General features: G+C 36.0%; 2 protein-coding genes, 2 long non-coding RNA genes and 1 pseudogene across 5 annotated transcripts; all 5 read left to right on the top strand.

Moving 5' to 3' along the window:
* The first annotated feature begins 2046 nt into the window (after positions 1-2046).
* LOC104719265 (uncharacterized) lies at positions 2047-4017 on the top strand. The gene is made up of 3 exons (XM_010437142.3): positions 2047-2186; positions 2270-2431; positions 2521-4017. Exons 2-3 carry the CDS (start codon positions 2351-2353, stop codon positions 3607-3609), a joined length of 1170 nt encoding a protein of 389 aa, XP_010435444.1. The 5' UTR covers positions 2047-2186; positions 2270-2350; the 3' UTR covers positions 3610-4017.
* An 882-nt stretch (positions 4018-4899) lies between these two features.
* On the top strand, positions 4900-8862 carry LOC147936287 (uncharacterized). The gene is made up of 2 exons (XR_015568252.1): positions 4900-5078; positions 5392-8862. It is a non-coding gene; the product is annotated as an uncharacterized LOC147936287 (long non-coding RNA).
* A 6505-nt stretch (positions 8863-15367) lies between these two features.
* LOC104720475 (non-specific lipid-transfer protein 2 pseudogene) lies at positions 15368-15655 on the top strand (annotated as a pseudogene).
* A 1961-nt stretch (positions 15656-17616) lies between these two features.
* Positions 17617-18377, top strand: LOC109126927 (uncharacterized). The gene is made up of 2 exons (XR_002033641.2): positions 17617-17903; positions 18021-18377. It is a non-coding gene; the product is annotated as an uncharacterized LOC109126927 (long non-coding RNA).
* Positions 18378-20747: 2370 nt separating this feature from the next.
* On the top strand, positions 20748-25841 carry LOC104719264 (aconitate hydratase 3, mitochondrial-like). 2 transcript variants are annotated; one of them, XM_087468985.1, is made up of 15 exons: positions 20748-21261; positions 21456-21616; positions 21706-21798; positions 21886-22071; positions 22182-22343; positions 22529-22673; positions 22769-22911; positions 22984-23040; positions 23133-23212; positions 23294-23369; positions 23491-23676; positions 23757-23824; positions 23917-24035; positions 24121-24242; positions 24338-24439. In XM_087468985.1, the coding sequence occupies exons 1-12, from the start codon at positions 21111-21113 to the stop codon at positions 23814-23816; spliced, it is 1500 nt and encodes a 499-aa protein (XP_087325111.1). In that variant the 5' UTR covers positions 20748-21110; the 3' UTR covers positions 23817-23824; positions 23917-24035; positions 24121-24242; positions 24338-24439. The 2 variants fall into 2 exon arrangements, with proteins under 2 accessions (XP_087325111.1, XP_087325112.1); XM_087468986.1 differs by lacking the exons at positions 20748-21261; positions 21456-21616; positions 21706-21798; ... (6 more) ...; positions 23294-23369; positions 23491-23676 and adding exons at positions 24516-24995; positions 25088-25186; positions 25290-25532; positions 25603-25841 and having other exon boundaries at positions 24338-24436.
* Positions 25842-27183: the final 1342 nt, after the last annotated feature.

Raw genomic sequence — 27183 nt, 5'->3', positions numbered from 1 at the left:
TATTATCAGTTTATGTCTCTCTTCGGTAGAGTTTGGTTCCGGCAAAAGATCTTCTGTCGGTTTCTCTGGTGGTTTGTTAAAGCCTTGACAATGTGTGAATCAAGAATTATGCAATTTGTTTCAGATTTATGTTGTTCTCGGGGAGGATGGTACAAATCACTACAGATGCAATAGTGTTTTAAAAATATTGCGAAGTGAATTTGGTATTTTCATAGTTGGATGATAGACAAAAATCACAACGACTTGGGTTCGAGTACGAAGAAGGAAATAACAGATTTTATAATCTGTTAGCGAGTAAGAGTCATCTGAACAAGGAGCATCGTGTAATTCGCTTTTTAAGTTGTATGTTCCTTAGTTCTTTGTTTATGTATCCCTGAGTGGATATTCTTTGTAACTTTGTAAACTCAATTTCGAAGAAATAAAAATAGACTTTAAAAAAGAAAATATAAAATATATAAATGTAAAACTTGAGAGAGGGGAAGAGGGGTTTTATGGTTTACGATTCCAAGCTATAAACTCCTAAGGATGTCCACATGGGATCATAAACTCCTAAGGATGTCCACATGGATTTTAATTCCCATGTGGACTTTTAAAATCCTATGTGGACCTCAAAAATAATAAAGTCCAGTATGGGGCAAAACAAATGCCAATAACGTTGGACTTCTGAATAAACATATGAAAAGAACCTTTTCCTTTAAGTTAGAACCAGTTCTCCTCGTAAAACATAGCAACTACAATATTTTTTCAAATCTATAAAGGGAATATAAATAGAGTATTTAATTATTTAACTAAATACTAATTTGTGAAGAGTTTCGAGTCTTTTTTGGGTTTTCTCGAAAACAAAAGTCTCAAATCCCATTAATTCATCACAATTCACAATATCACTAGTCCTCGATCAAAACCAACACTATTGCCCCCCTTTACCAAAAAAATTAACCCTTCGGCGATGGCGACAACATTTGACAGCAAGATATCGGGTCATCTCTTTTGCTCCTCTTCTACTTTCTCGCTGTCGATCTTGGTATAACTACAAGACAAATAAGTTATTGAGTAAGTTAAAATGTCGTTTTCATTTTGATTTTTGTGTAAAATTGGAAGAATCAAATTTGATTTTGTTCGTTTGTATAGAATCTGAAGGGTTATGGGGGAAATAAGGTGTAATAGAATCAATTGAGTGGAAAAAGAGTGTCTATCTAGGTATAACTGCAGTTGGAATCTTCGTAGAACTAATCTATTGACTAATAGCCTCAATCTTGAAAGCGATTGAATGGAAATGTTTAGAATCGTTAGTTCATTATGTTTTCGTTTGTTGAATATTAGTGGTAAACTAAATGATTTTGTTTGTTTGTTGCTTTGTGCAAGGGAGTAATGGCTCGGACAAAGAACGCAAGTGTATCTTGTCCTCATACAGAACCCGAGCATATTACTGGAGAAGAACTAGTTCTGCCTCCTCCGGTAGTGGTTTCTGATGAGGAAACCGAAGCTCTACAACCTCCTAAGATGTACTCCACTCCGAGTGAGTATACAAAGCCATTCAAGATTACAGCAAAGTGCTATATACATAAGGCAGTGGAATTATTACAGAGTCATCTTAAAGAGTGGGAGTTGAATTGGTTCACGGATCACCCGCAGTTCAGTCACTTCTTCCACATGCATAGGGACCCAAATCATAAGCTGATGGGTATGTGGCTGTTATTTCTTCGCACAACATGTTTAGAGAAGAAGAGGGAAGTTTGGTTTATCGTCAACGGCGTTCCGATCCTGTATTCTCTCAAAGAGTTTGCAATCATGTTAGGATTACACTCCCATCACTATCCGAACTTCTATGAAAACAGGGGCAGTAACGTATTTGTCGGCAAGTATTTCCCCCAGGAAGTAAGATAAAATATCAAGATGTGGAGGAAAAGTTGTTGTCAATGAAGGAACCTTCTGATGATCATCTGAGAATGGTTGTGCTATATTTCTTAAGCAGTGTCATCGTCGGAAAGGAAAATACAGGAGAGGACGCACCCTGTGTGGAGACGTTTTTCCTTAGGGCCGTAGGGGATCTAGAGGTTTGCAAAACATTCCCATGGGGGAGATATGCATATGATGAAAATTTGATAAAAATCTTCTATTTGTTGGAAAAATGTGGAGGAGTTGTTGGTCCACAAAAGGTCTTTCCTAGTTTTGTTACTCCCCTGAAGGTATGTATGATTTCATTATCCATTTCTTAATTTTTTATGATAGTTATACTGAAAACAACCAATGATTTCATTGTGTTTTGTAGTTTCTAGCGTTTGACGCAATCCCAGTTATCAGGAACGCTTTCTGCGAGAATGTTCAACCCACAGATCCTCAGTGTCCTTGAATGTGCAAGATAAAGTTTAAACCTAGTACCATGAAAGGTTATCCTTTGTCGGATGTGTATGACAAACTCGATACAACTAAGGTTAGTTGTACCATTATAATGAAAATTAGATAATTTTTTTTTTTTACGTATCACTTAAGTTTTATTACTTTTTTCTTTACGATACACAGGATATTCAGAGTATATTAACTCCAACGGATGATAAGGAAATATTATTGCAAAGAATCATGGATGATCAGTGTGGATTGAATGATTTTGATGATGTAATTGCTGATGGTTGGAAGAATCCTTTAGTTCATGAGGGGAGGACTATATGTTTTGAAGAGCTTTATAATCAAGATATAGCCAGTCGAGCAAATGAGGCTAATATGGTTACAGAAACTGTGAATATGGCTCCAAGAAAGGTTCGTCAAGGAAAAAAAGACAAGGGGAAGGGGAAAGTGGCTCCAAAGAATGTAAGTATTGATGGATTGGCTGAGCTTGTGTACGGGTTAAAGACAGTGGTGGAGAATGGATTTCAGAGTATCAAAGAGAAGCATGAAGAACAAGATAAAAGACTCAAAATTATGGAAGCATCAATCCAATCATTCCGGCTAAGTGCTGAGGAGAATGAGCTAAGAGGCAAAGAGGTGAAGACAAGTCATGATGGGAGTGGTACGGCTAGGAGTGATGAGGATGGTGGGGATAAGGAGAACGAGAATGAGAAGATGGAAAAAGATTGTGTTGTGTATGGTGGTGATAAGGAGAATGAGGTTGGAGAAAAGGAGGAGATGGAAAAAGATAGTGTTGTGGATGGTGGTGATAAGGAGAATGAGGTTGGAGAAAAGGAGGAGATGGAAAAAGAGGTGGCTGAAGATGAGGAGATTCAGGGTGGAGAAAAGGTGATGGAGATTGAGAAAGAGGTGACTCAAGATGATGAGATGGAGATGGAGATTGGAAAAGATGATAAGATGGAGATGGAGATTGGAAAAGATGATGAGATGGAGACGGAGATTGTAGAAGATGATGAGGCAAGTAACAAAGAGATGCTTAAGATGAAAAGTGGAAAAGAAGAGGAAAAACCAAGTAAAGGAGGCGGTAAAAAGACAAAGAAGAATGCAAAGAAGGTTGTGTATCAAAGTCCTATTGGGACGAGGGGGAAGGAGAAGGAGAATGAGGAGATGGAAAAAGATAGTGTTGTGGATGGTGGTGATAAAGAGAATGATGAGGCAAGTAACAAAGAGATGCTTAAGAGGAAAAGTGGAAAAGAAGAGGAATAACCAAGTAAAGGGGCGGTAAAATGACAAAGAAGAACGCGAAGAAGGTTGTGTATCGAAGTCCTATTGGGACGAGGGGGAAGGAGAAGGAGAATGAGGAGATGGAAAAAGATAGTGTTATGGATGGTGGTGATAAAGAGAATGATGAGGCAAATAACAAATAGATGCTTAAGAGGAAAAGTGGAAAAAGAAGAGGAAGAACCAAGTAAAGGGGGCGGTAAAAAGACAAAGAAGAATGCGAATAAGGTTGTGTATCGAAGTCCTATTCGGATGAGGGGGAATAGGAATGTTACCAAACTTGTGTATGCTGCTGGTTCTATGTGATTGTTTCAAGTGAGTTATTGTAGTGGCTATTGCATGTACACAAGGATACTTATCGAAATCAAAACGGCGGCAAGAGCAACTTTTATTTCTTAAGTCCACCACATAGGTCTTTCTATCGCGACCAATGACACTATATAGAAGGGCGTAAGTGTTAAGCTCATTCACCGTTAGTTTGTATGCAATCTCAACTCATTCATGAATTTCGCTCTCCACAAAGGAACAAGTTTCTGTGCATTTGACCCACTAACGGATTCCTTCCTATTCTTGCAAAACCATTCTGCATATTTTACGTTACATTATAATTCTAGCAAAAGTCTATAATGTAACGTAATTATATACTTTATCTTATGAACATAACGTGGTATTGTTTACGAGGATAAAGGGGCCCAAATACTGTATGGGGAAAATGTTTTTGACATTATAACCTGTTATTATTTCGAGAAGAACAGGTTCTGAATTATGTATTAACCTTTTTGTAGCGTTATGTATTAATATTTGCTGGAAATTTAATTGTGATAAAAAATAAAGCTGAATTTCATTTTTCTTTTTATTTAATTATAAACCAATTACTGAATAATAAGAACAAAAACACATGATTAGTCAATAAATTAAAAAATCAAATTAATTACTTTATTTTGATTTTGGTCCACATTCCACAACACAGTGTCACAATTCATGGATATAGTTTGTTTTTTTTTTTTTAACCTCAAAAATAATAAAGTCCAGTATGGGGCCAAAACAAATGTCAATGACGTTGGACTTCCGAATAAACATATGAAAAGAACATTTTCCTTTAAGTTAGAACCAGTTCTCTTCGTAAAACATAGCAACTAAAATATTTTTTCAAATCTATAAAGGGGATATAAATAGAGTATTTAATTATTTAATTAAATACTAATTTGCGAAGAGTTTCGAGTCTTTTTTGGGTTTTCTCGAAAACAAAAGTCTCAAATCCCATTAATTCATCACAATTCACAATATCACTAGTCCTCGATCAAAACCAACACTATTTTCCCCTTTTACCAAAAAATTAACCCTTCAGCGACGGCGACAACATTTGACAGCAAGATATCGGGTCATCTCTTTCGCTCCTCTTCTACTTTCTCGCTGTCGATCTTGGTATAACTACAAGACAAATAAGTTATTGAGTAAGTTAAAATGTCGTTTTCATTTTGAGTTTTGTGTAAAATTGGATGAATCAAATTCGATTTTTTTCGTTTGTATAGAATCTGAAGGGTTATGGGGGAAAATAAGGTGTAATAGAATCGATTGAGTGGAAAAAGAGTGTCTATCTAGGTATAATTGCGGTTGGAATCTTCGTAGAACTAAGCTATTGACTAAAAGCCTCAATCTTGAAAGCGATTGAATGGAAATGTTTAGAATCGTTAGTTCATTATGTTTTCGTTTGTTGAATATTAGTGGTAAACTAAATGATTTTGTTTGTTTGTTGCTTTGTGCAAGGGAGTAATGGCTCGGACAAAGAACGCAAGTGTATCTTGTCCTCATACAGAACCCGAGCATATTACTGGAGAAGAACTAGTTCTGCCTCCTCCGGTAGTGGTTTCTGATGAGGAAACCGAAGCTCTACAACCTCCTCAGATGTACTTCACTCCGAGTGAATATACAAAGCCATTCCAGATTACAGTAAAGTGCTATATTCATAAGACAATGGAATTATTACAGAGTCATCTAAAAGAGTGGGAGTTGAATTGGTTCACGGATTCGAGGCTAGCACAAAAGGGTTTCGACCGACACCACATTGGTGTCGATCGACACTGACTCTGCAGATGCGATCTGCACGAATCCGAATGTCGAACCTCCATTTCAAATCACTACGAAACCGTCTCAAACTCTCCCAATCGCCTCAAGAACCTATGGGAATCACTAAAACAACAAGCCCAAGCAAGCAAACACCACAAATAGACAAAGAACAACCAAACACAAGAGATCTCAGGCTTAGATCAGCCATGGTCAAGCACTCACCTTTTTTACAGGAAGATTGGAATGAGAAACGGTAGAACCAACACCTTAGGAAGCTTCTCCTTCGTTCCCAATAACAGCTCTTCCTTCCACAGCCACAGATCCCTCCAAAAACACCAAGAACAAAACAAAAATCTCTCAAGAACACTCTCAAACGCTCTCCAACACTTTCTCTCCTTTTCTCTCTTTTTCTCGGTCAACGGCGACAAAACAAGACAACCTAAAACCCTTAATTCGTCGCTTCTCCTCTAATATACTTAGTTTAGGGATTTCCAATTGAACCAAACCGAACCAAACATCAACTAAAACAAATCAATCAAAATTGGAAATGATGGTGTCGATCGACACACCCATGGTGTCGATCGACACTCAGACCAATTGCAAATGCTGGTTCGCGGACGTTACAATTCTCCCCCACCAACAAGGATTCGTCCTCGAATCCCGCAGCATCGTCCATCCGTCAAGGACCTCCGTGCCACCATCAAAACGGCCCGCACATCCTCCGACTGGACTTAAATACCGTCAGCCAAGGTTTCCTGTGCAACTGTCGCAACAGCCCGCACACCTCCGACTAAACCTCAAGGTCTCCCTCTAGTCAATATACTCACATCCAAGACCCTATTTGCTCGCAACTCAGTGCTTCCCTCGTCCGTGGTCGCAACCAATGAATCATGCCGGCTCGCTATCAGGCCAACTGCCTTAAGCTACGGCATCCAGGAAGTCACACACACACGCTCCCCCGCTCTCGGGTTGCAACCTTCGAGACATACCGGCTCACTGCCAGGCCACCGCCTACAGCTACGGTATCCAGGGAGTCTCAAAAAAAATTCCGCTCTTGGGTCGTCACCCTAAAGCGCGCTCTCGGATCGTCATCTGAAGCAACATACCACTCCCACTCTCTGGACACAAAGTCCATCAAGCTATCGGTATCACATGAGTTGGGCCCTCACGGCCTTGAGCAAACAAGTCTGATGCCATCGAGTATCTCCCGACTAGATCTACCTCAACACTATCCACAAAAATTTCCCTTTTTTTAGAAACTTTCTAACTCTGGAAACTTCCTTTTTGTGGAAACTTTCTATTTATGGAAACTTTCCAAAAATAGAAACCCGAGCTATTTGTCTTTTTCCCATGACAACAACAGTTAGACATAAAGAAAAATACTCATCTTATTAATCTCAAAAATGTCATAATCGTTTCAACCCCAACAAAAATACATAAGAAAAATAAGATACCACAATCCAATCCATCAACCCGCTCCAGCCAGAAACTACCGCTTGGACCTCAAGTCGTCCTCTTGCCCAGCTGCAACCTCAACAAGCTCCGCTCTCGTAGCATAGCTCATCACTCTACACCGAATCCTCAGATCATCTCGCAGAGCCAACAAGAACCTCTGCACCTGAGCCGACTCTGGCTCCCAAGCCTGGCCTGCATACCCCACAAGCCCACTGAACTCAGCATCCAGCTCCCGCACTGTACGGTCCTCCTGAGTCAATCCCAAGAACCGTGCCTCCATGCAGTCAAGAGCCTCCTGTGGAAAATACTTGGAGTTAAACTCCCTCACAAAATCCACCCAAGATATATCCCGCTGCACCCTCCGTGCTGTCACCGACCTCCACCACACACGTGCATCACCTGGCAAGTAGTGTCCTGCCAAATCCACCCTAAACTGGTCGGGACACCGAAGCGACCGGAAAAGATCTTCCATCCTCTCTCTCCACTCATTCACTACACTCGGATCCGCACCTCCCGAGAAGGGCCCCGCTCCCACTCGCTGCAGCTGCAACATCATCTGCACATACTGAGCGTCCACTAACTCGGCCCCTGGTTGCACACCTGCCTGCAAACCCGCCACAGGCTGCACCGCTGGAACCTTCCCACCAACCACTAGCAGCACCGCTGCTGGCAGCCGCACCAAAACCTGAGTTAGCAAGCCCACCAAGACATCCTCCCTGCATGGAGCCCCCTCTGCTGCAACCCACACACCCGGGGCAACACCGTGACCGACACCAGGCCCATCCGCCCTGCCGTCACCCAAACCAGCCTAGTCTCCAGACACACTAGGATTAACCTGTGACTCCGCTACCTCCTCATTGGCCATGCTCTGGATCACACTCTCACTGGCCTCGGGAACCTGACCTCGTCCCTGACCACGACCACGACCACGTCCACGACCACGACCACGACCACGACCAACAACAACCTCACCTCTAACCATCTGTATCACCAAGAACAGAAGGCTAAACAACAAATAATTCTAATCACACAAGAACACAACTCACCGTGGAATCACGAAGTAGGCTCGAAGAGGATGTTCTAGGACCTCATGCCACACACAATTGACTAAATAACATAATCAACTCTAGCATGAAATCCCAAACAGCAACAGTAAAAGCACAGTGAACCCTAGTCCTAGAACCGTAAGGGCTCTGATACCAAAATGAAACAAGCGTTCCCGTTTTTTTTTTTTAATTCACTAGTGGTCCCATACCAACTAAAAACCTAGCAACAATCAACAACAGCGGATAACCAAAACAACTCCAATAAACCTATAAGAATTCCAACATTAACGATGTTCTATCAACTCAATTCTAGCAACCTAACAATAGCTAGACCACAATCAACCAAGCCTCTAGAACATCCTCCTCCTCATCGCCCTGATTCCACGATCACACTTGGCCTTTACCTGCACCACAAACACATATTGAGATGCATGAGTATTATTAAAAATACTCACTGAGGCTATCCTCCCATCTACTGGGCTATACACACAAGCAACTGAGATTCTATTGTTAAGTTGAACCAACAAACACCATCAACACATAAACAAGCGACTCACAAACGGTTAAAAGTGGTGTTGACCGAAATATAACTAGGTAAAGGAAGTAAAACAAGGTAAAACAAAGTAATACTAGGTAAACGGAAGTAAAACTAGTAAGTAAAAAAATAAAACTAAATATAACTCGGTAAAACTAGTAGAACCATAGTAAAACTAGGTACAACCAGTAGTCTCGTGACAAATTGCTTGGATTATTTTCCATGATTCTATCGTTTGTAAAACTAGTAAAACTATCGTTTGTAATATCTCATCTACTAAATCAAATGCAGTAGAACTAGGTGAAACTAATAAAAGTACGTAAAACTAGTAAAACGGAAATATAACTAGGGAAAGGAAGTAAAACAAGGTAGTACTAGGTAAACGAAAGTAAAACTAGTAAAGTAGATAAAACTAAGTATAACTGGGTAAAACTAGTAGAACTGGAGTAAAATTGGGTACAACTAAGGTAAAATTGACTGACACCAGTGTTGTTATCGCAGAACAGATCAAAAGATATCGGGCTTTATATTGGATTTGTTTAATGGGCTTTGAATTACGAGTGGGCCGGGTTTAACTGATCAGATTCGACCGACACCACTAATGGGTGTTGGTCGACACCGAGAATAGACGTGCAAAGCCTTTTTACCCCGAGTCGTCTTCTTCGTTCCTCACAATCACTCAAAACCCAACCAAACACTTCAAAACTTCATAACTTCTTTGATTTTGCTCCGTTTTTCAAAGCTCTAACCCACTCTTTTTGCACTCTTCTTTCCAGATATAGGGTCAATTTCTCAGTTTGAAGCAATGGCACCCCATAAGAAGCAGAAAACTACCATCGGGGAAGCTTCATCTTCCTGCCAGTCCGGCCACAGCCAGCCGCTGCGAGCTCTGGCGAGACCTCCCACCACCTTGCATGAACTCTATCTTCCTTCTCCCATCCAATCTCAAACCCCATGGCCAAATGAGGAACATGCCCAGATTCACACTCAAAAGGAATAGGATGATGAACCTCTTGTTGAGCTTGGGAAGTCTGAATTTATCAACAGGCCTTTGCTTCAAAAATGGGGAGAGTATGAGACAATGTTGTACAATGCTTGGTTGGAAGTTTAAATCAAACCTACCAGGTTTGTTGATCCTGCTATTATTCGTACGATGGGAAACTATGGTGAGGGGTCTTAGGTTTGATAGAAAAAATGCACTTGGGAACCATATACACCAAGCAGTATGACTGTTATCCGGATTTAGTGCATCAGTTTATGGCTTCTGTTAGGGTCACTTATGTGAATGAGCGGGCAGCAAAGGCTTATGAGGGTGGCATGCATTTCTTCATCAGACGAATGCCCTATAGTATGAGATTTTCTGAGATTTGTGATGACTTTGGTTGGCCCCGTTGGTTTCATGGCATTGCTCTGCCCAAACAGTATTCAGATGTTTCTACTCTATGGTCTTACATAGGAAATGGAGAGTATGACCCCAAATTATCTCTTCAGTCATATGTCCGACATCTAGCGCTCAGGTATATTCTTCGAGCTATTGGCCACCATTTCTTGTGTAAGATGGAACCATGAAAGATGCGAGCAACATATTTGTATTTGTTAGGCCTTCCCTCTTGTTTTTTATTTTGTATGTGAAACAAACCAACATTTTTTTTTTTAATATCCTAGTATCTAGTGATCCCATACTTACTAGCAACCTACCCCAATCAATAACAAACAGCGGATAACACATAACCAATCCAATAAACCAATAATGAATAATGAATAACTTAAACCAATTCCAACAACAATCCGAAACATAGCAAGTCATAGAACCATCAATCATAACAACCGTTCTAGACCACTAAGTTCCACTCTGGCATCCTATCAAAGACACAGAGCAAACAACGGAGCCTCTAGAAATTCTTCCTCTTCATAGCCTTGATTCCACGATCACACTTTGCCTTTACCTACACCACAACACATATGAGATGGGTGGATATTTTGTAACCATTCAGTGAGGCAATCTTCCCATCTACTGGGCTTTACACACAAGCAACTGAGAATTCCAATGTTAAACAAGCAACAAACAAACCAGGGAAACAAGTATTAGCAGTTGCTAAAAAGGATTCGCGTCGACCGACACCCTCCTGGTGTCGATCGACACTCCTCCTTGGTGTCGACCAACACCACCTCTTGGTGTCGACCGACACCTCTCCTCGACCCGGAAACTCTCGATCCAACCCTCGCAAAGTCTTCGTGTCGTCAACACCTTGATGTCGACCGACACCCACCTGGTGTCGATCGACAACGACTCCGCAGACACGTTCTGCTCAAAGATGAAAATCGTAGATCCGCTTCCCAAAACCTCCGAATCATCCGAAACTCACCCAAAGGACTTGGAAACTCAAGGGAACCAACAACCAACAACCAACCACAAACATACAAGAAAACAACACAAACAGCCAGAAAACAAGCAAAACAAAGGATTCTCATGGTCATGCACTCACCTCTTTGCAGGAAGTTTCTGACCCAAAGCAACGAATCCAACACATTGGAAGGCTTCTCCTTCGTTCCTAACACAAGATCTTCACAGCAACAGATCTCCAAGGAAAGCACCAAAACTCCAAAAATCTCTCAAAACTCAATTCTCTCTTCTGACTCTCTGGAAAACGACAAATAACGGCTGTTCCCAAACCCTCAAGTCGACTTCCCCCTCTTAATACGTCGGTTAGAAACTTCAATTGAACCAAACCAAACAAAAACAACAATTTAAATCAACCCGGTCAGACCAGAATTGATAGTGTCCATCGACAGACCCATTGGTGTCGATCGACACCCGCCTTGAAAACCAATTATTCAGTGCGCAGATGTTACAGTATTAAGCCAAAACCCTTCCGAATTACAAACTTCTTGACAATATTTGTAGAATAAAGAAAAAGAATGAAGTTAATTCTTTTATTTTTATTAATTGTTTTTGTAGATGTAGATTTTGATATGAGTAGTCAACGTTATAAACTTAGTATTGTTTATATAGGGAATATTGTGTATAAAAAATAAGTTTTAGCGAATTAAATAATTTGTTATTGTTTTCTACGACTTCTAAAACAAGAAATTGAATCTGTTAAATAATTTAATTAGATAATTTGGAAAATATTATTTTCTTATTTTATAAACCAATATAATATTTTCTTTTGTTAGTTATTAAATTAATTAACATGCAATGACATTTTTTGTAATATGTTATATCAAAGTTGGTTAAAATTCTATCAACATTGCTTAAATAAGTATATAGAGATGCACATCAATCTATAAATGTAACATCCACTAACCAAATAATGTGATTTGGGGGTGAGTGTCGATCGACACCAGGGGGAGTGTCGATCGACACCAATAATTTCCAGTTAGACCAGTTTGTTTTAAATCATTGAAATTAGAATTTGCTCGGTTTGGGAAGCCCTAAATCGGAGTATTTAAGTGGGAATCGACATTGGTGTTTGGAGAAGCCGCTTATTGTTGTTTTAGAGAGAAAAGAGAGAAGAGAAAGTGTTCTTGAGAGATTGTGGTGATTCTTGGCTTGTTTGAGATATATGTTCCTATGGAGTGGAAATCTTGTGCTAGGAACAAAGGAGAAGGCTTCTAAGGTGTTGGATTCATCGTTTGAAGCCAGATATTCCTGAAAAAGAGGTGAGTGCATGACCATGGCTGATCTAAGTATGAGAATCCTTTGTTTTGCTTGATTTTTGGTTGTTTGTGTTGTTTGCTTTTTGTGGTTGTGGTTGGTTGTTGGTTGCCATGAGTTTACAGGGCTTTTAGGGGAGTTTTGGACGATTTGGAAGAGATGAGAAGTGGTTTTTCAACTTTCGGCTTCGTTCAGATCGTGTCTACAGAGTCGATGTCGATCGACACCAGGGGTTGGGTGTGTCGATCGACACTTATGGTCTGTGACGGTCGACACCATCTTGTCTGACGCTTGTATCCTGGTTTGTTTGTGCTTGTTTGTGGTTTGTTAAACATTGGTTTCTCAGTTGCTTGTGTGTATAGCCCAGTAGATGGGAGGATTGCCTCACTAAGTATTTATGATAATACTTACGCATCTCAATTGTTGTTTGTGGTGTGCAGGTATGTGACATGGAATCATGGCAATGAGGAGGACGATGATCTAGGGTCTCGGTTATTGTGTTATAGTTATGTTATTTGATGTTGGAACCTTGGATAGAGTTGTGCTAGGTTGTCGGATAGAAGGGTTAGAAATGTTATTGTATTGATGATATGTTGGTTTTGTATTGTTGGTAGGTTTCCACTATGCTTATTGGTTGTTGCTGGTTTAATGATTAATTGTGGTTTGGTTAGTTTAATTAAGTAGTATGGAATGCTTAATTATATATTTTTATTATTAAAACGAAAAAACGGTTCGGGTTGTTTCAATAAAAATTGAGCAGTTAGACTTTAAAAACTGTTTTTTTACTAGCTAAATATGGTAGTTTGCAAATGTCTTTTTACTCTGAATGTTTTACACCTCCATTTTGGCTTTTAGGCCAGTTGTATGAAACTATTCCAATTCATCAATATAAATTCGCTTTTGACGGAAAAAAGTGTTTTTTTTTAAAACGCTATAAAAATATGATTGGTAACTTTTCTGCTGTTAAAACTTTAAATTAAATCTAAATGTTTTGAAGTCTCTCCCAATCACTCCCTAAATCTAGATTTATTCAATCTAAATTTGTACCCCGGTTTACACAAATTTACAATTTTTACATAGATTTATTTATTTATTTTTCAAATTTTTTTATTATTTACTTTACAACTATTGTTTGAATATTTTCAAAGATACTTTTTAAAATCAAATATCTATATACATTTGTATTTTACACAAATATAAATATATATATATATGCCGTTAAAAAATCCAAATTATATATGTATATATATATATATATATATATCCCCTATATATTAAAAGAGAAGCATTTTGGAGAAAAAGCTGATGTGTCGTCGCCAGAGAGCTCCATAGCCAATTTATTATTCACCCTTAGTATTCTATAAAATTACATAAAACTGCCACTGACTATATATATATTTTTTTTGTCAATTGCCACTGCTCTTCAATTTATTTATATACACAACATTTTTCTCCTATAAATTCTAAAATTGGTGAATATTATTCAAAAATTGATAAATATTACCCTACATATTTTCAAAATTAAATTAATTTCACTATGTATTGTAATATAATAATATGACTATATTATGAGATGTAAAACATATATATATATATATTTTAAAAATCATATTTTCATAAATATAAATAATGTTACCTTTCTAATAATTTTATAAAGCTCTAATAGTGAAAGAATCGAAGATCATTTGAAACTGTCTCACTGTTTATTCTTTTGCTAAAAACACTAACTATATTTTCCCAAAAGAACATATGATCACCAATTGAAATGACATGAATATATACTTTAATTTGGATAATTGTGTAGTTAAACATTATATATAAATATGTAGTTATAGTGTTTTTACAGAAATCTTAAAATTTAGAAAATTCAGTTCAAGAAAAATGAAAACAAGTAATAATATTATACCAATAGCTGAGATATATAGGGATCTAATGACCAATAAAAATTTATTAAATCCAGTGATATAATACTGTAACTAAAACCAATTATATAATGGATTTAATGACCAATTATAGTCTTCTCCCTCACGAAACAATTTTATAATTTTATATCTCCATCAATTACAAGCACATATATTACTTTAAAAAAACTAAAAATATCCAAATTAATAGAATTCTTCTTAATAAAATACCTTCTAGTATCTCCTATATAAAATACTTTATATCCCATTTTCTTATTTGCCCTTCTTACACTATATTATTTTCATGAAATTGTCATTAATATAACTAAGGAATATTACATTCAATAATTGAAGGAAATCTATATTATTAATTGGAGAATACACTTAAGGGTTAAAAAAAATCATATCAAACATCGATGTCACCAAACTGACCCAATTTACATATTAGGAAGAAAAAAAAACAGTAAACAACAGATTTATTATATTTTAGGAAATTGTTCAAATTAGTTCCATAATAATCAGTTTATGGGAATTTTTGCGTGGGTATATTCATGTATGACAAAAAACGGGACGAGAATTTTAAGAATAAGAATTCAAGCAGAACATATGCAGACATATTATTTACTCATGTAAATTACAAATAATGGGTTAAATTTGGGTCAAATAAAATTAAACGTTGATATCAGACATATTAGACGGGTCTGATAGCTTGACAATTATGTTTTTTAAATAAAATTATGAAAATAACTCTGCACGTACGTGCGGGTCCGAACCTAGTAGATATTTATAATTAATAAAAAATGGCATAGTTTTAAAAGTTTTGTTAGTCATACACATTTTCATTAATTATTGTATCACATATATGAAATACACTAAAGTTGAATAAAAATAAAAATAAAAAGACATTTGCATTTTACCCAAAAGAAATCCCACTTGATTATTGCAAAGCATTACTCCATCTCTCCATACCCTCTATATATAACTTCATCATCCTGTGAACATAATCCATAATCAAAATCTCAAACATTTTTAAGAAATTGAAATAAAATTATATAGAAAGGAGTCATTAAGGTTTCAAGACATGAAGTTCATTACAATATTATTCATGGCCTTCGCTCTATCGTCTCTTGTTCTAACCAAAACAACAATAGTAGGGGAAGAAGTGAAAGCGGCATGTGTTGTGGCAGATGTTCAAATATGCAAGTCGGCAGTAACAACTGAAACCCCACGTTCAAAAGAATGTTGCGCAAAACTGAATGAACAACAATCGTGTTTATGTGATTACTTGAAAGATCCATCGGTTAGTAAATATATTACAGCTGCTAAAAGAGTTTTAGCGGCTTGTGATATACCTTTTCTTAGTTGTTGAGTTTCCAAATATATTTATAACAGAATCTATAATGTTTTAATCTTCAAAATTATATTTGATATTACTCCCTCCGTTTTAATTTAATTGTCGTTTTGGGACTTAATTTTTGTTTTATAATAATTGTCGTTTTAGATTTTCAATGCAGATGTTTGATGAATATTGCTGTTTTAAAGTTTTAACCAATCAAAAAATTATGAAATATATTTATAAAGGGCAAAACAGAAAATTTAATACTTTTCTTAATTTGTGTGCAAAAAAGTTAAACGACAATTAAAAAAAAATCAGAGGGAGTAGAAGTTTATCATGCCAAGATTATTGACATGATTCAATTGTTTCCTTATATTTATCGTTATCGTCGATGCTCAAAATTCAATATCCACTTGTGTTTTACTCTTTAGTATATTATGATTTTCATGTCTTCTATTTTCTCATATTGCCAAGGGTTAGATTTTGTTACACTAGTCCTCTTGAAAATAGGGATTCGATTTTTCATTGGTATTAATTAATTATTTAGGGTTTTATGGGTAAAACTTGTAAATTGGGAACTATTTTCCAACTTTATGATTTTAGACATTTTTAAGATATAAAAAATGACTGTTATGCCTTTGTCTTATATATCTTATCCTTTATTTTTCTTCCGACCACAATATTTTTCTTCTGATAACCAAAACCTTTGCTTCCTCTCCCGACCACAACCCTCGCTTTCTCGGCCATAATCCTTACTTCTCACCATCATGCTCCATCAACATCGTCTCTGTCAATCGAAAGTCAAAACGCAACTCTTTCGCCTTACAAACATCTCAGTCGCCAACACCATCTCTGATCCAATGAGTTCAATGGTTTCAATTAATTGCTTTTTGAATCAAAGAAACTAAACCCTAAAGACATAATATCTAATGTACCCAAGGACTCGAATCCCAAACATCATTTGATCTCATTGTCACCACCATCAGATCCATTGTTTTTCTCTTAGGTTGGACAAACACAAACTAAAAAATCCAAACCAAAAAAAAAATTAAGGCAAAAAAGTATTTGTAAGTAAATTTAACTTCTCAATTTTGTAACTATAGACTATCAGTCCTATATCCATAAGAAATTTGTGAAATAAAGATTTTCTTGTAATTGATTCACATCATTTTATTTCTTGTGACTAGATAATAGATACTAGTTTACTAGATTTTATATAAAGCCTGACCCAATGATTAAAAACCATATATAATTATGAGAAAAGGACATATTTTAGTGGCATTTATAGATTTTGCCACTTCATTAAAATTATTTTAAATTTTCCATTTTCTTATACTTTAAACACACAATTTTACACGTTATATTTGGGTTGATTTGGATTTATTTTCTTTTAGGGTATAGTTTGGTTATTAATTATGTATTTTATGAAAAAAAACATTTCACTGGATTAATGATGATGTTACAAAGAAATCCCACTGGATTGATGATGATGTTCCAATCCGTGATTTTTTACCGGAAGAGCATGTGTACTTCATTGATACAGGTTTTCGGACTGAAAACACAATGAAACCACCTTCGGCTAAAGCAGCATCGACCGACACTACCTACAAGACCGACGTGTCTATTCGCGACAATACTGCAGCATTGATCGATGCTACTAATGGTGTCAGTCGACACCTCTTTTACCGAGACAAATTGGCCGATTGATGGTTTTTTAGCTGCAGTGGCTAGCTCCAACAAACCGTAATATGCTGATATAGCCAACTAACTTGCTTCAGAAGTGGAACAAGACAATTTCACAGGCTATCATAAAAAGGGTTGTTAAAATTCTTTGTATAAACCTGTTATAATTCACAAAGGCTTAGGTTAGTAATGGGAAGGCTTAGGTTAGTAATGGGGAAAGGAAGAAGGCTAATGGGCCTGTAGGCTAACCACATGAAATGCATGTATTGTACAATCTATAAATATCTAATACAACTCCAGTTGACAAAAAAAGATTCACCACTTTTCTTATTAATTTTTAGTATTTCTTTGTTAATTTTTTTTATTTTATATTTAGTTGCTTCACAAGATTACGATATAGTTTCAAACAAAAAAGACTTGTTTTAACTATATAGTATGACCCCCTAAAAATAACTCATGCTCCGCCACTGGATGAACTTCCGATAAAAGTTAAATCATTAATCATGCTACAGTTGAAAAAACCAAGTTTTTTCTCTCTTCTCTTTCTAAAATCTTTGAGAGGGAGAAAGCTCTGTTTATACTTCCGGCGATTCTTTTCGTCGGTTTTTTTTGTCTCTGGCTAAGTTTGGTTGTATTCCTCGCCTAAGTGCGAGATGTACTTAGCTTTTATGGCTATCTTATTTAGTTTTTTTTTCTTTTTTTTCTCCTTTTGCAGATTCCGTTAAACCTCTCTTATAGATTGATGAGGCAAAAGTTAAGGAAGAAAACTGCAAAAGATTTTCATGAACTTCGGAGTAAGATGCTAAAATCTACCGGAATCTTGTGGTGAAACGAGTGATTTTCTCACTGGAAATTTTTCATGTCCGATCGGATTTTAGCTCTGGTAGAAAGACGATGTTGACTATTGAGTCGGTCATTTTCCACTCTAGACGTGTCTATGACGTGTCCCACTCTAGACCTAGCTTCTTGCTTTGCCGTATCATTTGTATAGGTTTATGTTTGGGCTTTATATTTGGGTTATTGGACTCCTAAAATTCACATTGTATCTTTCTTGTAATCTGCCAATGTTGGGTTAATCAATGAAAATGGATAGCGGACAAAAAAAAGAAAAAAAAAAAAAAGCCAGATTAAAAATGAATAGACGACCTTCAAATGGGTTAAATGGTTAAGTGATACCTGGTAATTTCATTTATATAATAAAGCATTAAAATATAACTTTTCTGGTCAACCTAAGAAGTAACAATTATGATGCTTTATTGTACATAATTTATATTATTATTTTTGAAATACGTCTTTAAAATTTTTGTTATTTAATTTATTTTATTTACAACATTAACCCTTAACTATTTTCTTAAAATAATAATTCCTGAAAACTCATTTAATAGAACTATATTAATCGAACAAATTTATTTACACTTATTGCCATAATAATCTTGACACCATCTATACTTTCTGATGTTTCCAAACATAATTCTATGCATTAAATTTTTAATCCCATAAAAATCTCCAAACATATTTTAATAGATCTTTAGAGACTATATGATCTCTTAAATTTAAATGACACAGCCGAGTTTGAGTAACAAATGATTACAATCGTAATAATTATTATAATGTTAATAAAGTTCATAAAAACGAGAACCCAACTTTTAGAAACTCAATAATCGGGTATATTTAACTTTAGCATCAAGAAAAACATTTAATATAATATATACCGTATTAAGAAACTGAATATTATTCTGCGATAATGTTATCAACTCAAATAGGAAAACACTAAAATCTCTCTTTTATTGCTACGGATCGTAAACTCCTTGCTCATCAAGCATTTTCCATGTATAAATATCAACTTCACAAACGAAACACAACACACAACCAAAACCACTAATATGACGGTTTTGAAACACGAGTTAAACCACTAATATGACGGTTTGTTGTTATATAGCAGGACATGTTATTAACATGACGATTTGAATTAACATTAGTATAAATATAAAATATTATTAATTCGGTTTTGAAACACGAGTTAAATCTTCATTTAATTATTTGGTCAATACCACTAATATAAGAATATTAAACATATTAAATCAAGGTAATTTAACTTTGTAAAACAATTAAATCATTGATAAAATTGTGACTTAATCCGACAATAGCTTATAAATTACATATTTATGTATTTATTTCCCCTATTATCGTTCTAATAATTGACAATCCAAACAAAATTATTATTTAATTAAACAAAACAAACTAAATATACAAAACAAAAGAATTAAAATGTTATTATTTTTTAAAAAATTGTCCCGCGGTGTACCGCGGGTTAAAATCTAGTATTATACATAATAGGCCACATTTTAGTTAACTTACAACTTTTAGTTAATTTTAAATATAAAAATTTAATGAAAATACCTTGAGTTTTTTTTTCCAAGAATTAGATGGATTATATAGTGAGTTTTTGAATTTGAATTTTCAATATAGTAATAAAGATGTCTTCTATTAAAAGCAGTTTATATGGGTTATTAGGTATAAATATAATTCAGTGCATACACAACAGTTGCGTTTTTTTGTAGTATCTTTCGTAAAATTTTTGTTTTTATTTGTTTTTTGAAAAAAAAATTGAAACAGTTGTAGAGTTGTGTCTTTTCACTATATTTTATTCATATTTTTTATCACAATTTTTTGTTCTAATATGTGTGTCTATTTAAATATTCATGTCTTTTGAACTTTTTATATATTTGTCTCTTCATCAATAACTAACAAATCATTGTTCCTTGAAAGAAATTTTCTGTTTTATGTTGAATCTAAATAATTTGGATATTAATATTTAATTTTCAACGCTATTCAATAATCTAAATCAAAATTTAAAAATGATTATAGAAATATAAAAATTTAATAAAACTTAATATTGAATTTACATTTGCGTCTATTTATCATAACTTTCGTTAGAAACTATTTTCATTTATTTTATTTTGTTTTTAAAAGTTGTATATTTTAATTTTAATTTTTCGTTGATACAGTTTCACTCACTATTAAATATATTTTTAATTATAATTATTTAAAAAAATATATATATTTATTCATTATAACCATTAGTTCAATATTCTCGGTTAAGATCACTTTGTCATAATAATTTTTTAATTGTAGCTCTTTATCATAATTTTTCATAGAATATCTTATATATGATTATACTTTAAACAATATTTTTTACAAAGTTGCCTTTATTCTATATAATATTTTTTTATTATAAATTTTCATTTTGATGGTTATGTTTTTAGTAACAGTTTATAGTTTATGTTTAATATTTATGTATTCTAACTATTCTATTTGATTCAAATGATTTTATAATGTATAATTTTAAACTTTAAATTTTATTTACTTTTTTTTCTAAAATTTTCCCCCGCGACATCGGGGATCTGAGTCCTAGTTAATCATAACAACAACCCTCATTCGTAATTTCGTATATATTGCCAAAAGAGTGTCGCACGCAGCCCTAAGCTCTCCATCATCTCCGACGTCAGATTCCCCCCCCCCCAACACTCCATGATCGTTCCCAATTGATCAAATCATGTATATAGCCAGAGCTGCTGCTTCTTCTTCTCGCTCTGCTCTCTTCTCCTTTCGATCTTACTTCCCTTCTTCTTCTTCCTTGAGATCTCCCCCTGTGTCTTCTCATCTTCTTCTTCGCCGCTCTTTTCTAACCTCTTTGCCTCGTTTGAGTCACTGTCTCCACTCGAAACCCTTTCAAATTTGACTCGGTTCTCAGATCAGAGCCGTTTCTCCTGTTTTAGACCGTCTCCAGAGAACCTTCTCTTCCATGGGTAATTTCGAATTTTGTCTCTTTAAAGGGTTTGTTTCAGCTTCAGAGCATCATCCGTTCAGAGGGATCTTCACCACTCTTCCTAAGCCTGGTGGTGGCGAATTCGGAAAGTTCTACAGCTTGCCTGCTCTCAATGATCCACGTATTGGTATGTCTCAAGAAACGACCCAATTGCTATAGCTTCCCAATTTTGTCAGTTAGTATAGAATGAAGCTCAAGGCTGAGTTGGAGTAACAGATTATTAAAGACACTTTGTTTCTTGCCCATTTCGTTAAAGTCAAGTCGAAAAGCCTCTTTTTTTTTTCTTTTTTTTTGTTGATCTTTTATTTGGTTTTGATGCAGATAAGCTACCTTACTCCATTAGGATTCTTCTTGAATCTGCTATTCGTAACTGTGACAATTTCCAAGTCACTAAGGAAGATGTTGAGAAGATTATTGATTGGGAAAACACTGCTCCTAAACAAGTCGAGATTCCTTTCAAACCCGCCCGTGTTCTTCTGCAGGTAAACTAAGGAGTCAGTCTAGAAGATATGCCATTAATGTGTAGTTTTCTATTTCTCAACCTTTTTTTTGAAACTTATGTTTTGGGCAGGACTTCACTGGAGTCCCAGCTGTTGTTGACCTTGCTTGTATGCGTGATGCTATGAATAAACTGGGAAGTGATTCCAACAAGATCAATCCGTTGGTACATCTCTTGTTCAACCAGCTGATTTCTTCTGTTTTTTTATCTTAGGTGTTCTAGTTTTTTTACTTACACCATCATGCCTTCCAGGTTCCGGTGGATCTTGTAATTGATCACTCAGTTCAAGTTGATGTTGCTAGATCTGAGAATGCAGTTCAAGCCAATATGGAGCTTGAATTCCAGAGGAACAAGGAGAGGTTCGCTTTCCTTAAGTGGGGTTCTACTGCTTTTCAAAACATGCTTGTTGTGCCCCCTGGTTCTGGTATTGTGCATCAGGTAATTTTCCTTGCAGCTTGCTATGCTAATCTCTTGGTTCATCTTAAAAATTTTCTTGCTTTTTATAGCTTTCATCTGGTATCAATTAATTGTGGATATTAAAATGCAAGGTTAACTTGGAATATCTGGGAAGAGTTGTGTTCAATACCCAAGGTCTTCTCTACCCAGACAGTGTGGTTGGAACAGACTCTCATACAACTATGATTGATGGGTTGGGAGTTGCTGGATGGGGAGTTGGAGGCATCGAAGCTGAGGCGACAATGCTTGGCCAGGTAAAGTATTCATTTCTTATTTTTGAGTTTTGACTATACTCCATCTACTGTTGGTTAATAAGGCTACTTTCATGGATTCATGTCAGATGCTAAGATCACTTTTTGTTGTTAGTTCTCTGCTTCAGTATATTAATTTGTTAGTTCATCCAAGCTTTCTTTTACTGATGAGTGTTCTGTTTTAACAGCCCATGAGTATGGTATTGCCTGGTGTTGTCGGATTCAATCTTTCGGGAAAATTACGAGATGGTGTTACTGCTACTGATTTAGTTTTAACTGTGACCCAAATACTGAGGAAACATGGTGTTGTTGGCAAGTTTGTAGAATTTTATGGTAAAGTCTTTTTCTTGAACACGTTTCCCGTAAGTTTGGTATACTTGTGTTCGTTGGCCACAATATGTTAAGTCTTTTCTTTTTTGGCATTTTAGGTGATGGTATGAGTGAACTGTCCCTGGCTGACAGGGCCACAATTGCCAATATGTCTCCTGAGTATGGTGCAACCATGGGGTTCTTTCCTGTGGATCATGTTACTCTACAATATCTCAAATTGACTGGAAGAAGTGATGAGACGGTGAATGTTTGGCCTCAGTTCTTCTGTTGCATATATGCAGGAGTCTGAACTGACATAGTTCCTTGGGTGCAGGTTGCCATGATTGAAGCATATCTTCGCGCAAATAACATGTTTGTTGACTATAGTGAGGTGCGACTTTGTCCTTCGTATATCTTGGATTTTTTTTAATCAATTGTGCTTCTGGTTGTTAATCGATTTTTTTGCCTTTTGAATAAATTCAGCCTCAGCAAGAGCGCGTCTACTCGTCTTATCTGGAATTAAATCTTTATAGTGTTGAACCTTGCATTTCCGGACCTAAGAGGTGTGAGATCTGTTGGTTTTAACCACTAAGTATTCTATTTAATTGATTGACCACTATGATGATATTCTTTTCTTTTCACAGGCCACATGATCGTGTTCCTCTAAAAGAAATGAAAGCTGACTGGCACTCATGCTTAGACAGTAAAGTTGGATTCAAGGTAAGCCTTCATACTTGGTATATGGATGTCTAGTTATGTTTTGCACCTATCTGATATAAACTTGCTGTGGACGCACTTGGTGGGTGCTACTTTCTTGATTCGATATGTACATTCTGGGCAGGGTTTCGCTATACCTAAGGAGGCGCAGGAGAAGGTAGCAAAATTTTCTTTCAATGGACAACCTGCAGAGCTTAAACATGGCATTGTGGTGATTGCTGCAATCACAAGTTGCACTAATACATCAAACCCCAGTGTCATGCTTGGTGCTGCTCTTGTTGCAAAAAAGGCCTGTGAACTTGGCCTACAGGTTAGTTTCCACCAGATTTAACTAAACTTATGTAATGTTTTGAATAACTTTGATTCTTGAGTTAATCATTCCACCCTTAGGTTAAGCCTTGGACAAAAACAAGTCTTGCACCAGGTTCAGGAGTTGTTACAAAATACTAACTAAAGAGGTACTGCCCTGCGTGTTGCACATTTCCCGTAGTTAACGCTTTGTAATTTCGAGCTTTGGTGGACACATTTAACAGTCGTACTCTTGCTGCAGCGGCCTGCAAAAATATCTGAACCAGCAAGGTTTCAATATTGTCGGTTATGGCTGCACTACATGCATTGGGAACTCCGGAGAAATTGATGAATCAGTGGGAGCTGCCATTACAGAAAATGGTATTATTGAGATTGAAAAAATAGAATTGGTTAGCTTTTGTAGACTATAGTGGCATGCAATAATATTTTCTCTGCGTATTGTCAGACATTGTGGCAGCGGCTGTGCTTTCTAGGAACAGGAACTTTGAGGGCCGTGTTCATCCATTAACAAGAGCCAACTACCTTGCATCTCCACCTTTGGTGGTTGCCTATGCTCTGGCTGGAACGGTACACAGTTTTGGGGAATTTTTAAGAGTTCAGTATGTTGCCTATTCGATTGTACTTGACCAATATATTATATATGTATGTGTTCTATTTCCCAGGTTAATATTGACTTTGAGACAGAGCCCATTGGCAAGGACAAGAACGGTAAGGATGTCTTCCTCAGGGATATCTGGCCCACCACAGAGGAAATTGCTCAGGTACTTACAACTTAGAACCATTGAATGTCTTTCTCTCCAGGTACACAGTTATGAAACATTCTATGGGCATATGCTACAGGTTGTTCAGTCCAGTGTGTTACCCGACATGTTCCGAGCTACTTATGAGTCCATCACCAAGGGAAACCCGATGTGGAATCAGCTGTCTGTTCCTGAAAATAATCTATACTCATGGGATCCCAAGTCAACTTATGTACACGAGCCTCCATACTTCAAGGACATGACCATGGATCCTCCAGGGCCTAGCAATGTGAAGGATGCATACTGTTTACTGAACTTAGGCGATAGTATCACCACAGACCACATATCTCCAGCTGGAAGCATCCACAAGGACAGCCCCGCTGCAAAGTTTCTCCTCGAACGTGGGGTTGACCGCAAAGATTTCAACTCATATGGTAGTCGACGCGGCAACGACGAAATTATGGCTAGGGGAACATATGCTAATATCAGACTTGTTAACAAGCTGTTGAATGGGGAAGTTGGCCCCAAGACGGTTCACATTCCTACTGGAGAGAAGCTCTCTGTCTTCGATGCAGCCATGGTTAGTGTTTTGTTAGCTTAATTTTTCCAAAGAAGTTCGGTGGGTGTATTATTGATTGTATAATGAAGTAATGATAATGTCTGCTTTCTCAGAAATACAAAGCAGCTGGTGAGGCCACCATTATTCTGGCTGGAGCCGAGTATGGTAGTGGTAGTTCACGTGATTGGGCTGCCAAGGGACCCATGTTACAGGTTCGAACCTCCCTCTATATCTCTTGCTCTCTCTCTGCAATTAGTGTCCTATGTTCTCTTCTTTTTTGTTTTTTCTCTGAGACAAAATTGTTGTCTTTTGCAGGGCGTTAAAGCAGTGATCTCAAAGAGTTTTGAAAGGATTCACCGGAGTAACTTGGTGGGAATGGGAATCATCCCACTGTGTTTTAAGTCGGGTGAGGATGCAGACAGCCTTGGATTGACAGGTAAGGAGCGTTACACCATCCATCTCTCAACCGATATCTCGGAGATAAGACCAGGGCAAGATGTTACTGTCACTACAGACACTGGAAAATCTTTCACCTGCACAGTCCGCTTTGACACTGAGGTATAATATTTGTACACACCATTTTTTAAAATGTTTTTGTAAAAACTAATGGTAACTGTGCTGTGCATAGGTGGAACTGGCGTACTTCAACCACGGAGGCATTCTTCCATATGTGATCAGAAACTTGAGCAAGCAATGATGAAGCCTAGAGAAAACTTCTGAGTTGAATCCACTTATCGAGAAACACTGAGGAAATTCACTTATAAATTTTGTTTTGACTGAGATCGAGCTCTCGTGAATTTTTCCAATGGCAAATTTTATAATAATGTCAGAAATAAATTCACAATAAATCTATTTACGTTCTTCAAATAATCTCTTATTTTCATTTGCACTAAACGATCAGATTTCACCACTGAAACTAAACTATATTATAAACAAAGCTCTTAAAATTTTATCAAGCTTGTTCTCACTGCAAACTTTTAGACCTTTTAAATGTGCCTTTGTTAACCAGTTTTGTGCTCTTAATAAATTACCTATTCGTTAACAACGTTTCATGGCTAATGTATGATTTTCCCCGCATTCAAATTAGACAAAATTGGCTTTAGTTAATTCTCATTCGTGTTTAGTCGTTTTGAGGTTGATGTTTTGCTTTTTGCCAGCTATTTTCCAACTGGTAAAACACTCTACTTGCTTTCAAAGGTTTTCATCACACAGCTACTGGCTTAATCCTTTATCCATATAAACCTAATTTTTGATTGGGTCGGGTTGGTTTGACCGAATTGGATAATTAAATATTTAGAAAAATACTGCGATAACTCAAGGCTTGAAAGGCTCATTTTATCCAAAAAGGTCTTATAAAAATTTCTCCATGGAAATATGCTTTAAACAAATCTGACAAAAAAAAAAAAAAGCCACATAACCTAAACCACATCGACTGATATTTATATATTTTTTTAACTTTTTTTTTGGTGAACTGATTGATTATTTTTAAAGATAACATTTTTGATTTTCAGAATTCTTTCTAAAAAAATGATATTAAGACGGTTTTTTGTTTTACTGATTGTTTGTGGTGGAATTGAGAATAGTATTATGAACATGGTTAAGACGTAAATATATTTTATTAGAACATACATAAATATAATTTAATAATTTATTATTGAAATTAATATCATATTGTTAAATATCAGTATAATATTGATTTGAGCCAATTAAGTATTCTCCTTTTAATATGATTGAGTAAAAAGGATCCTTTAACAAATTAAGTATTCTCAAATTGCAAAACAAAAGGATCCCACAAAATCATCAGAGGCAATATATACTAAATCCATATAATTATCAAAAGATTCTAACTAGACTTTTTCAAAAGGTGAAAATTCATTTGAAGAACCGTACTCTATTAAACTTGATTAGAATCTATAGAATCTCAAGCTTAATAGATAAATCTCAGCTATTATCATTTTCAGATAATAAAGAGGTTTTTTCCGTAAACAATGACCGTGTCTTAACCAATTCCAAAACTCAACCATTTTTAAAAAATCAGTAAAACAATTATAAAAAAGATTCAAGCAAGAAAAAAGATTTTGATATGCTACTTCCAAAAATAGAACAGAAAATGCACTCAAGCAATAGATATTGGTTGGATGTTATTTTTGATTTTTTTTTTTTTTAAATGCCAGTGATCTCTAAAATATCTCTACACAATCATAATTTA

This window comes from Camelina sativa, chromosome 10 (assembly GCF_030686135.1).
Source record: "Camelina sativa cultivar CO46 ecotype springtype chromosome 10, ASM3068613v1".
Taxonomy (NCBI): domain Eukaryota; kingdom Viridiplantae; phylum Streptophyta; class Magnoliopsida; order Brassicales; family Brassicaceae; genus Camelina; species Camelina sativa.
This window is presented reverse-complemented; position numbering and strand designations above follow the sequence as displayed.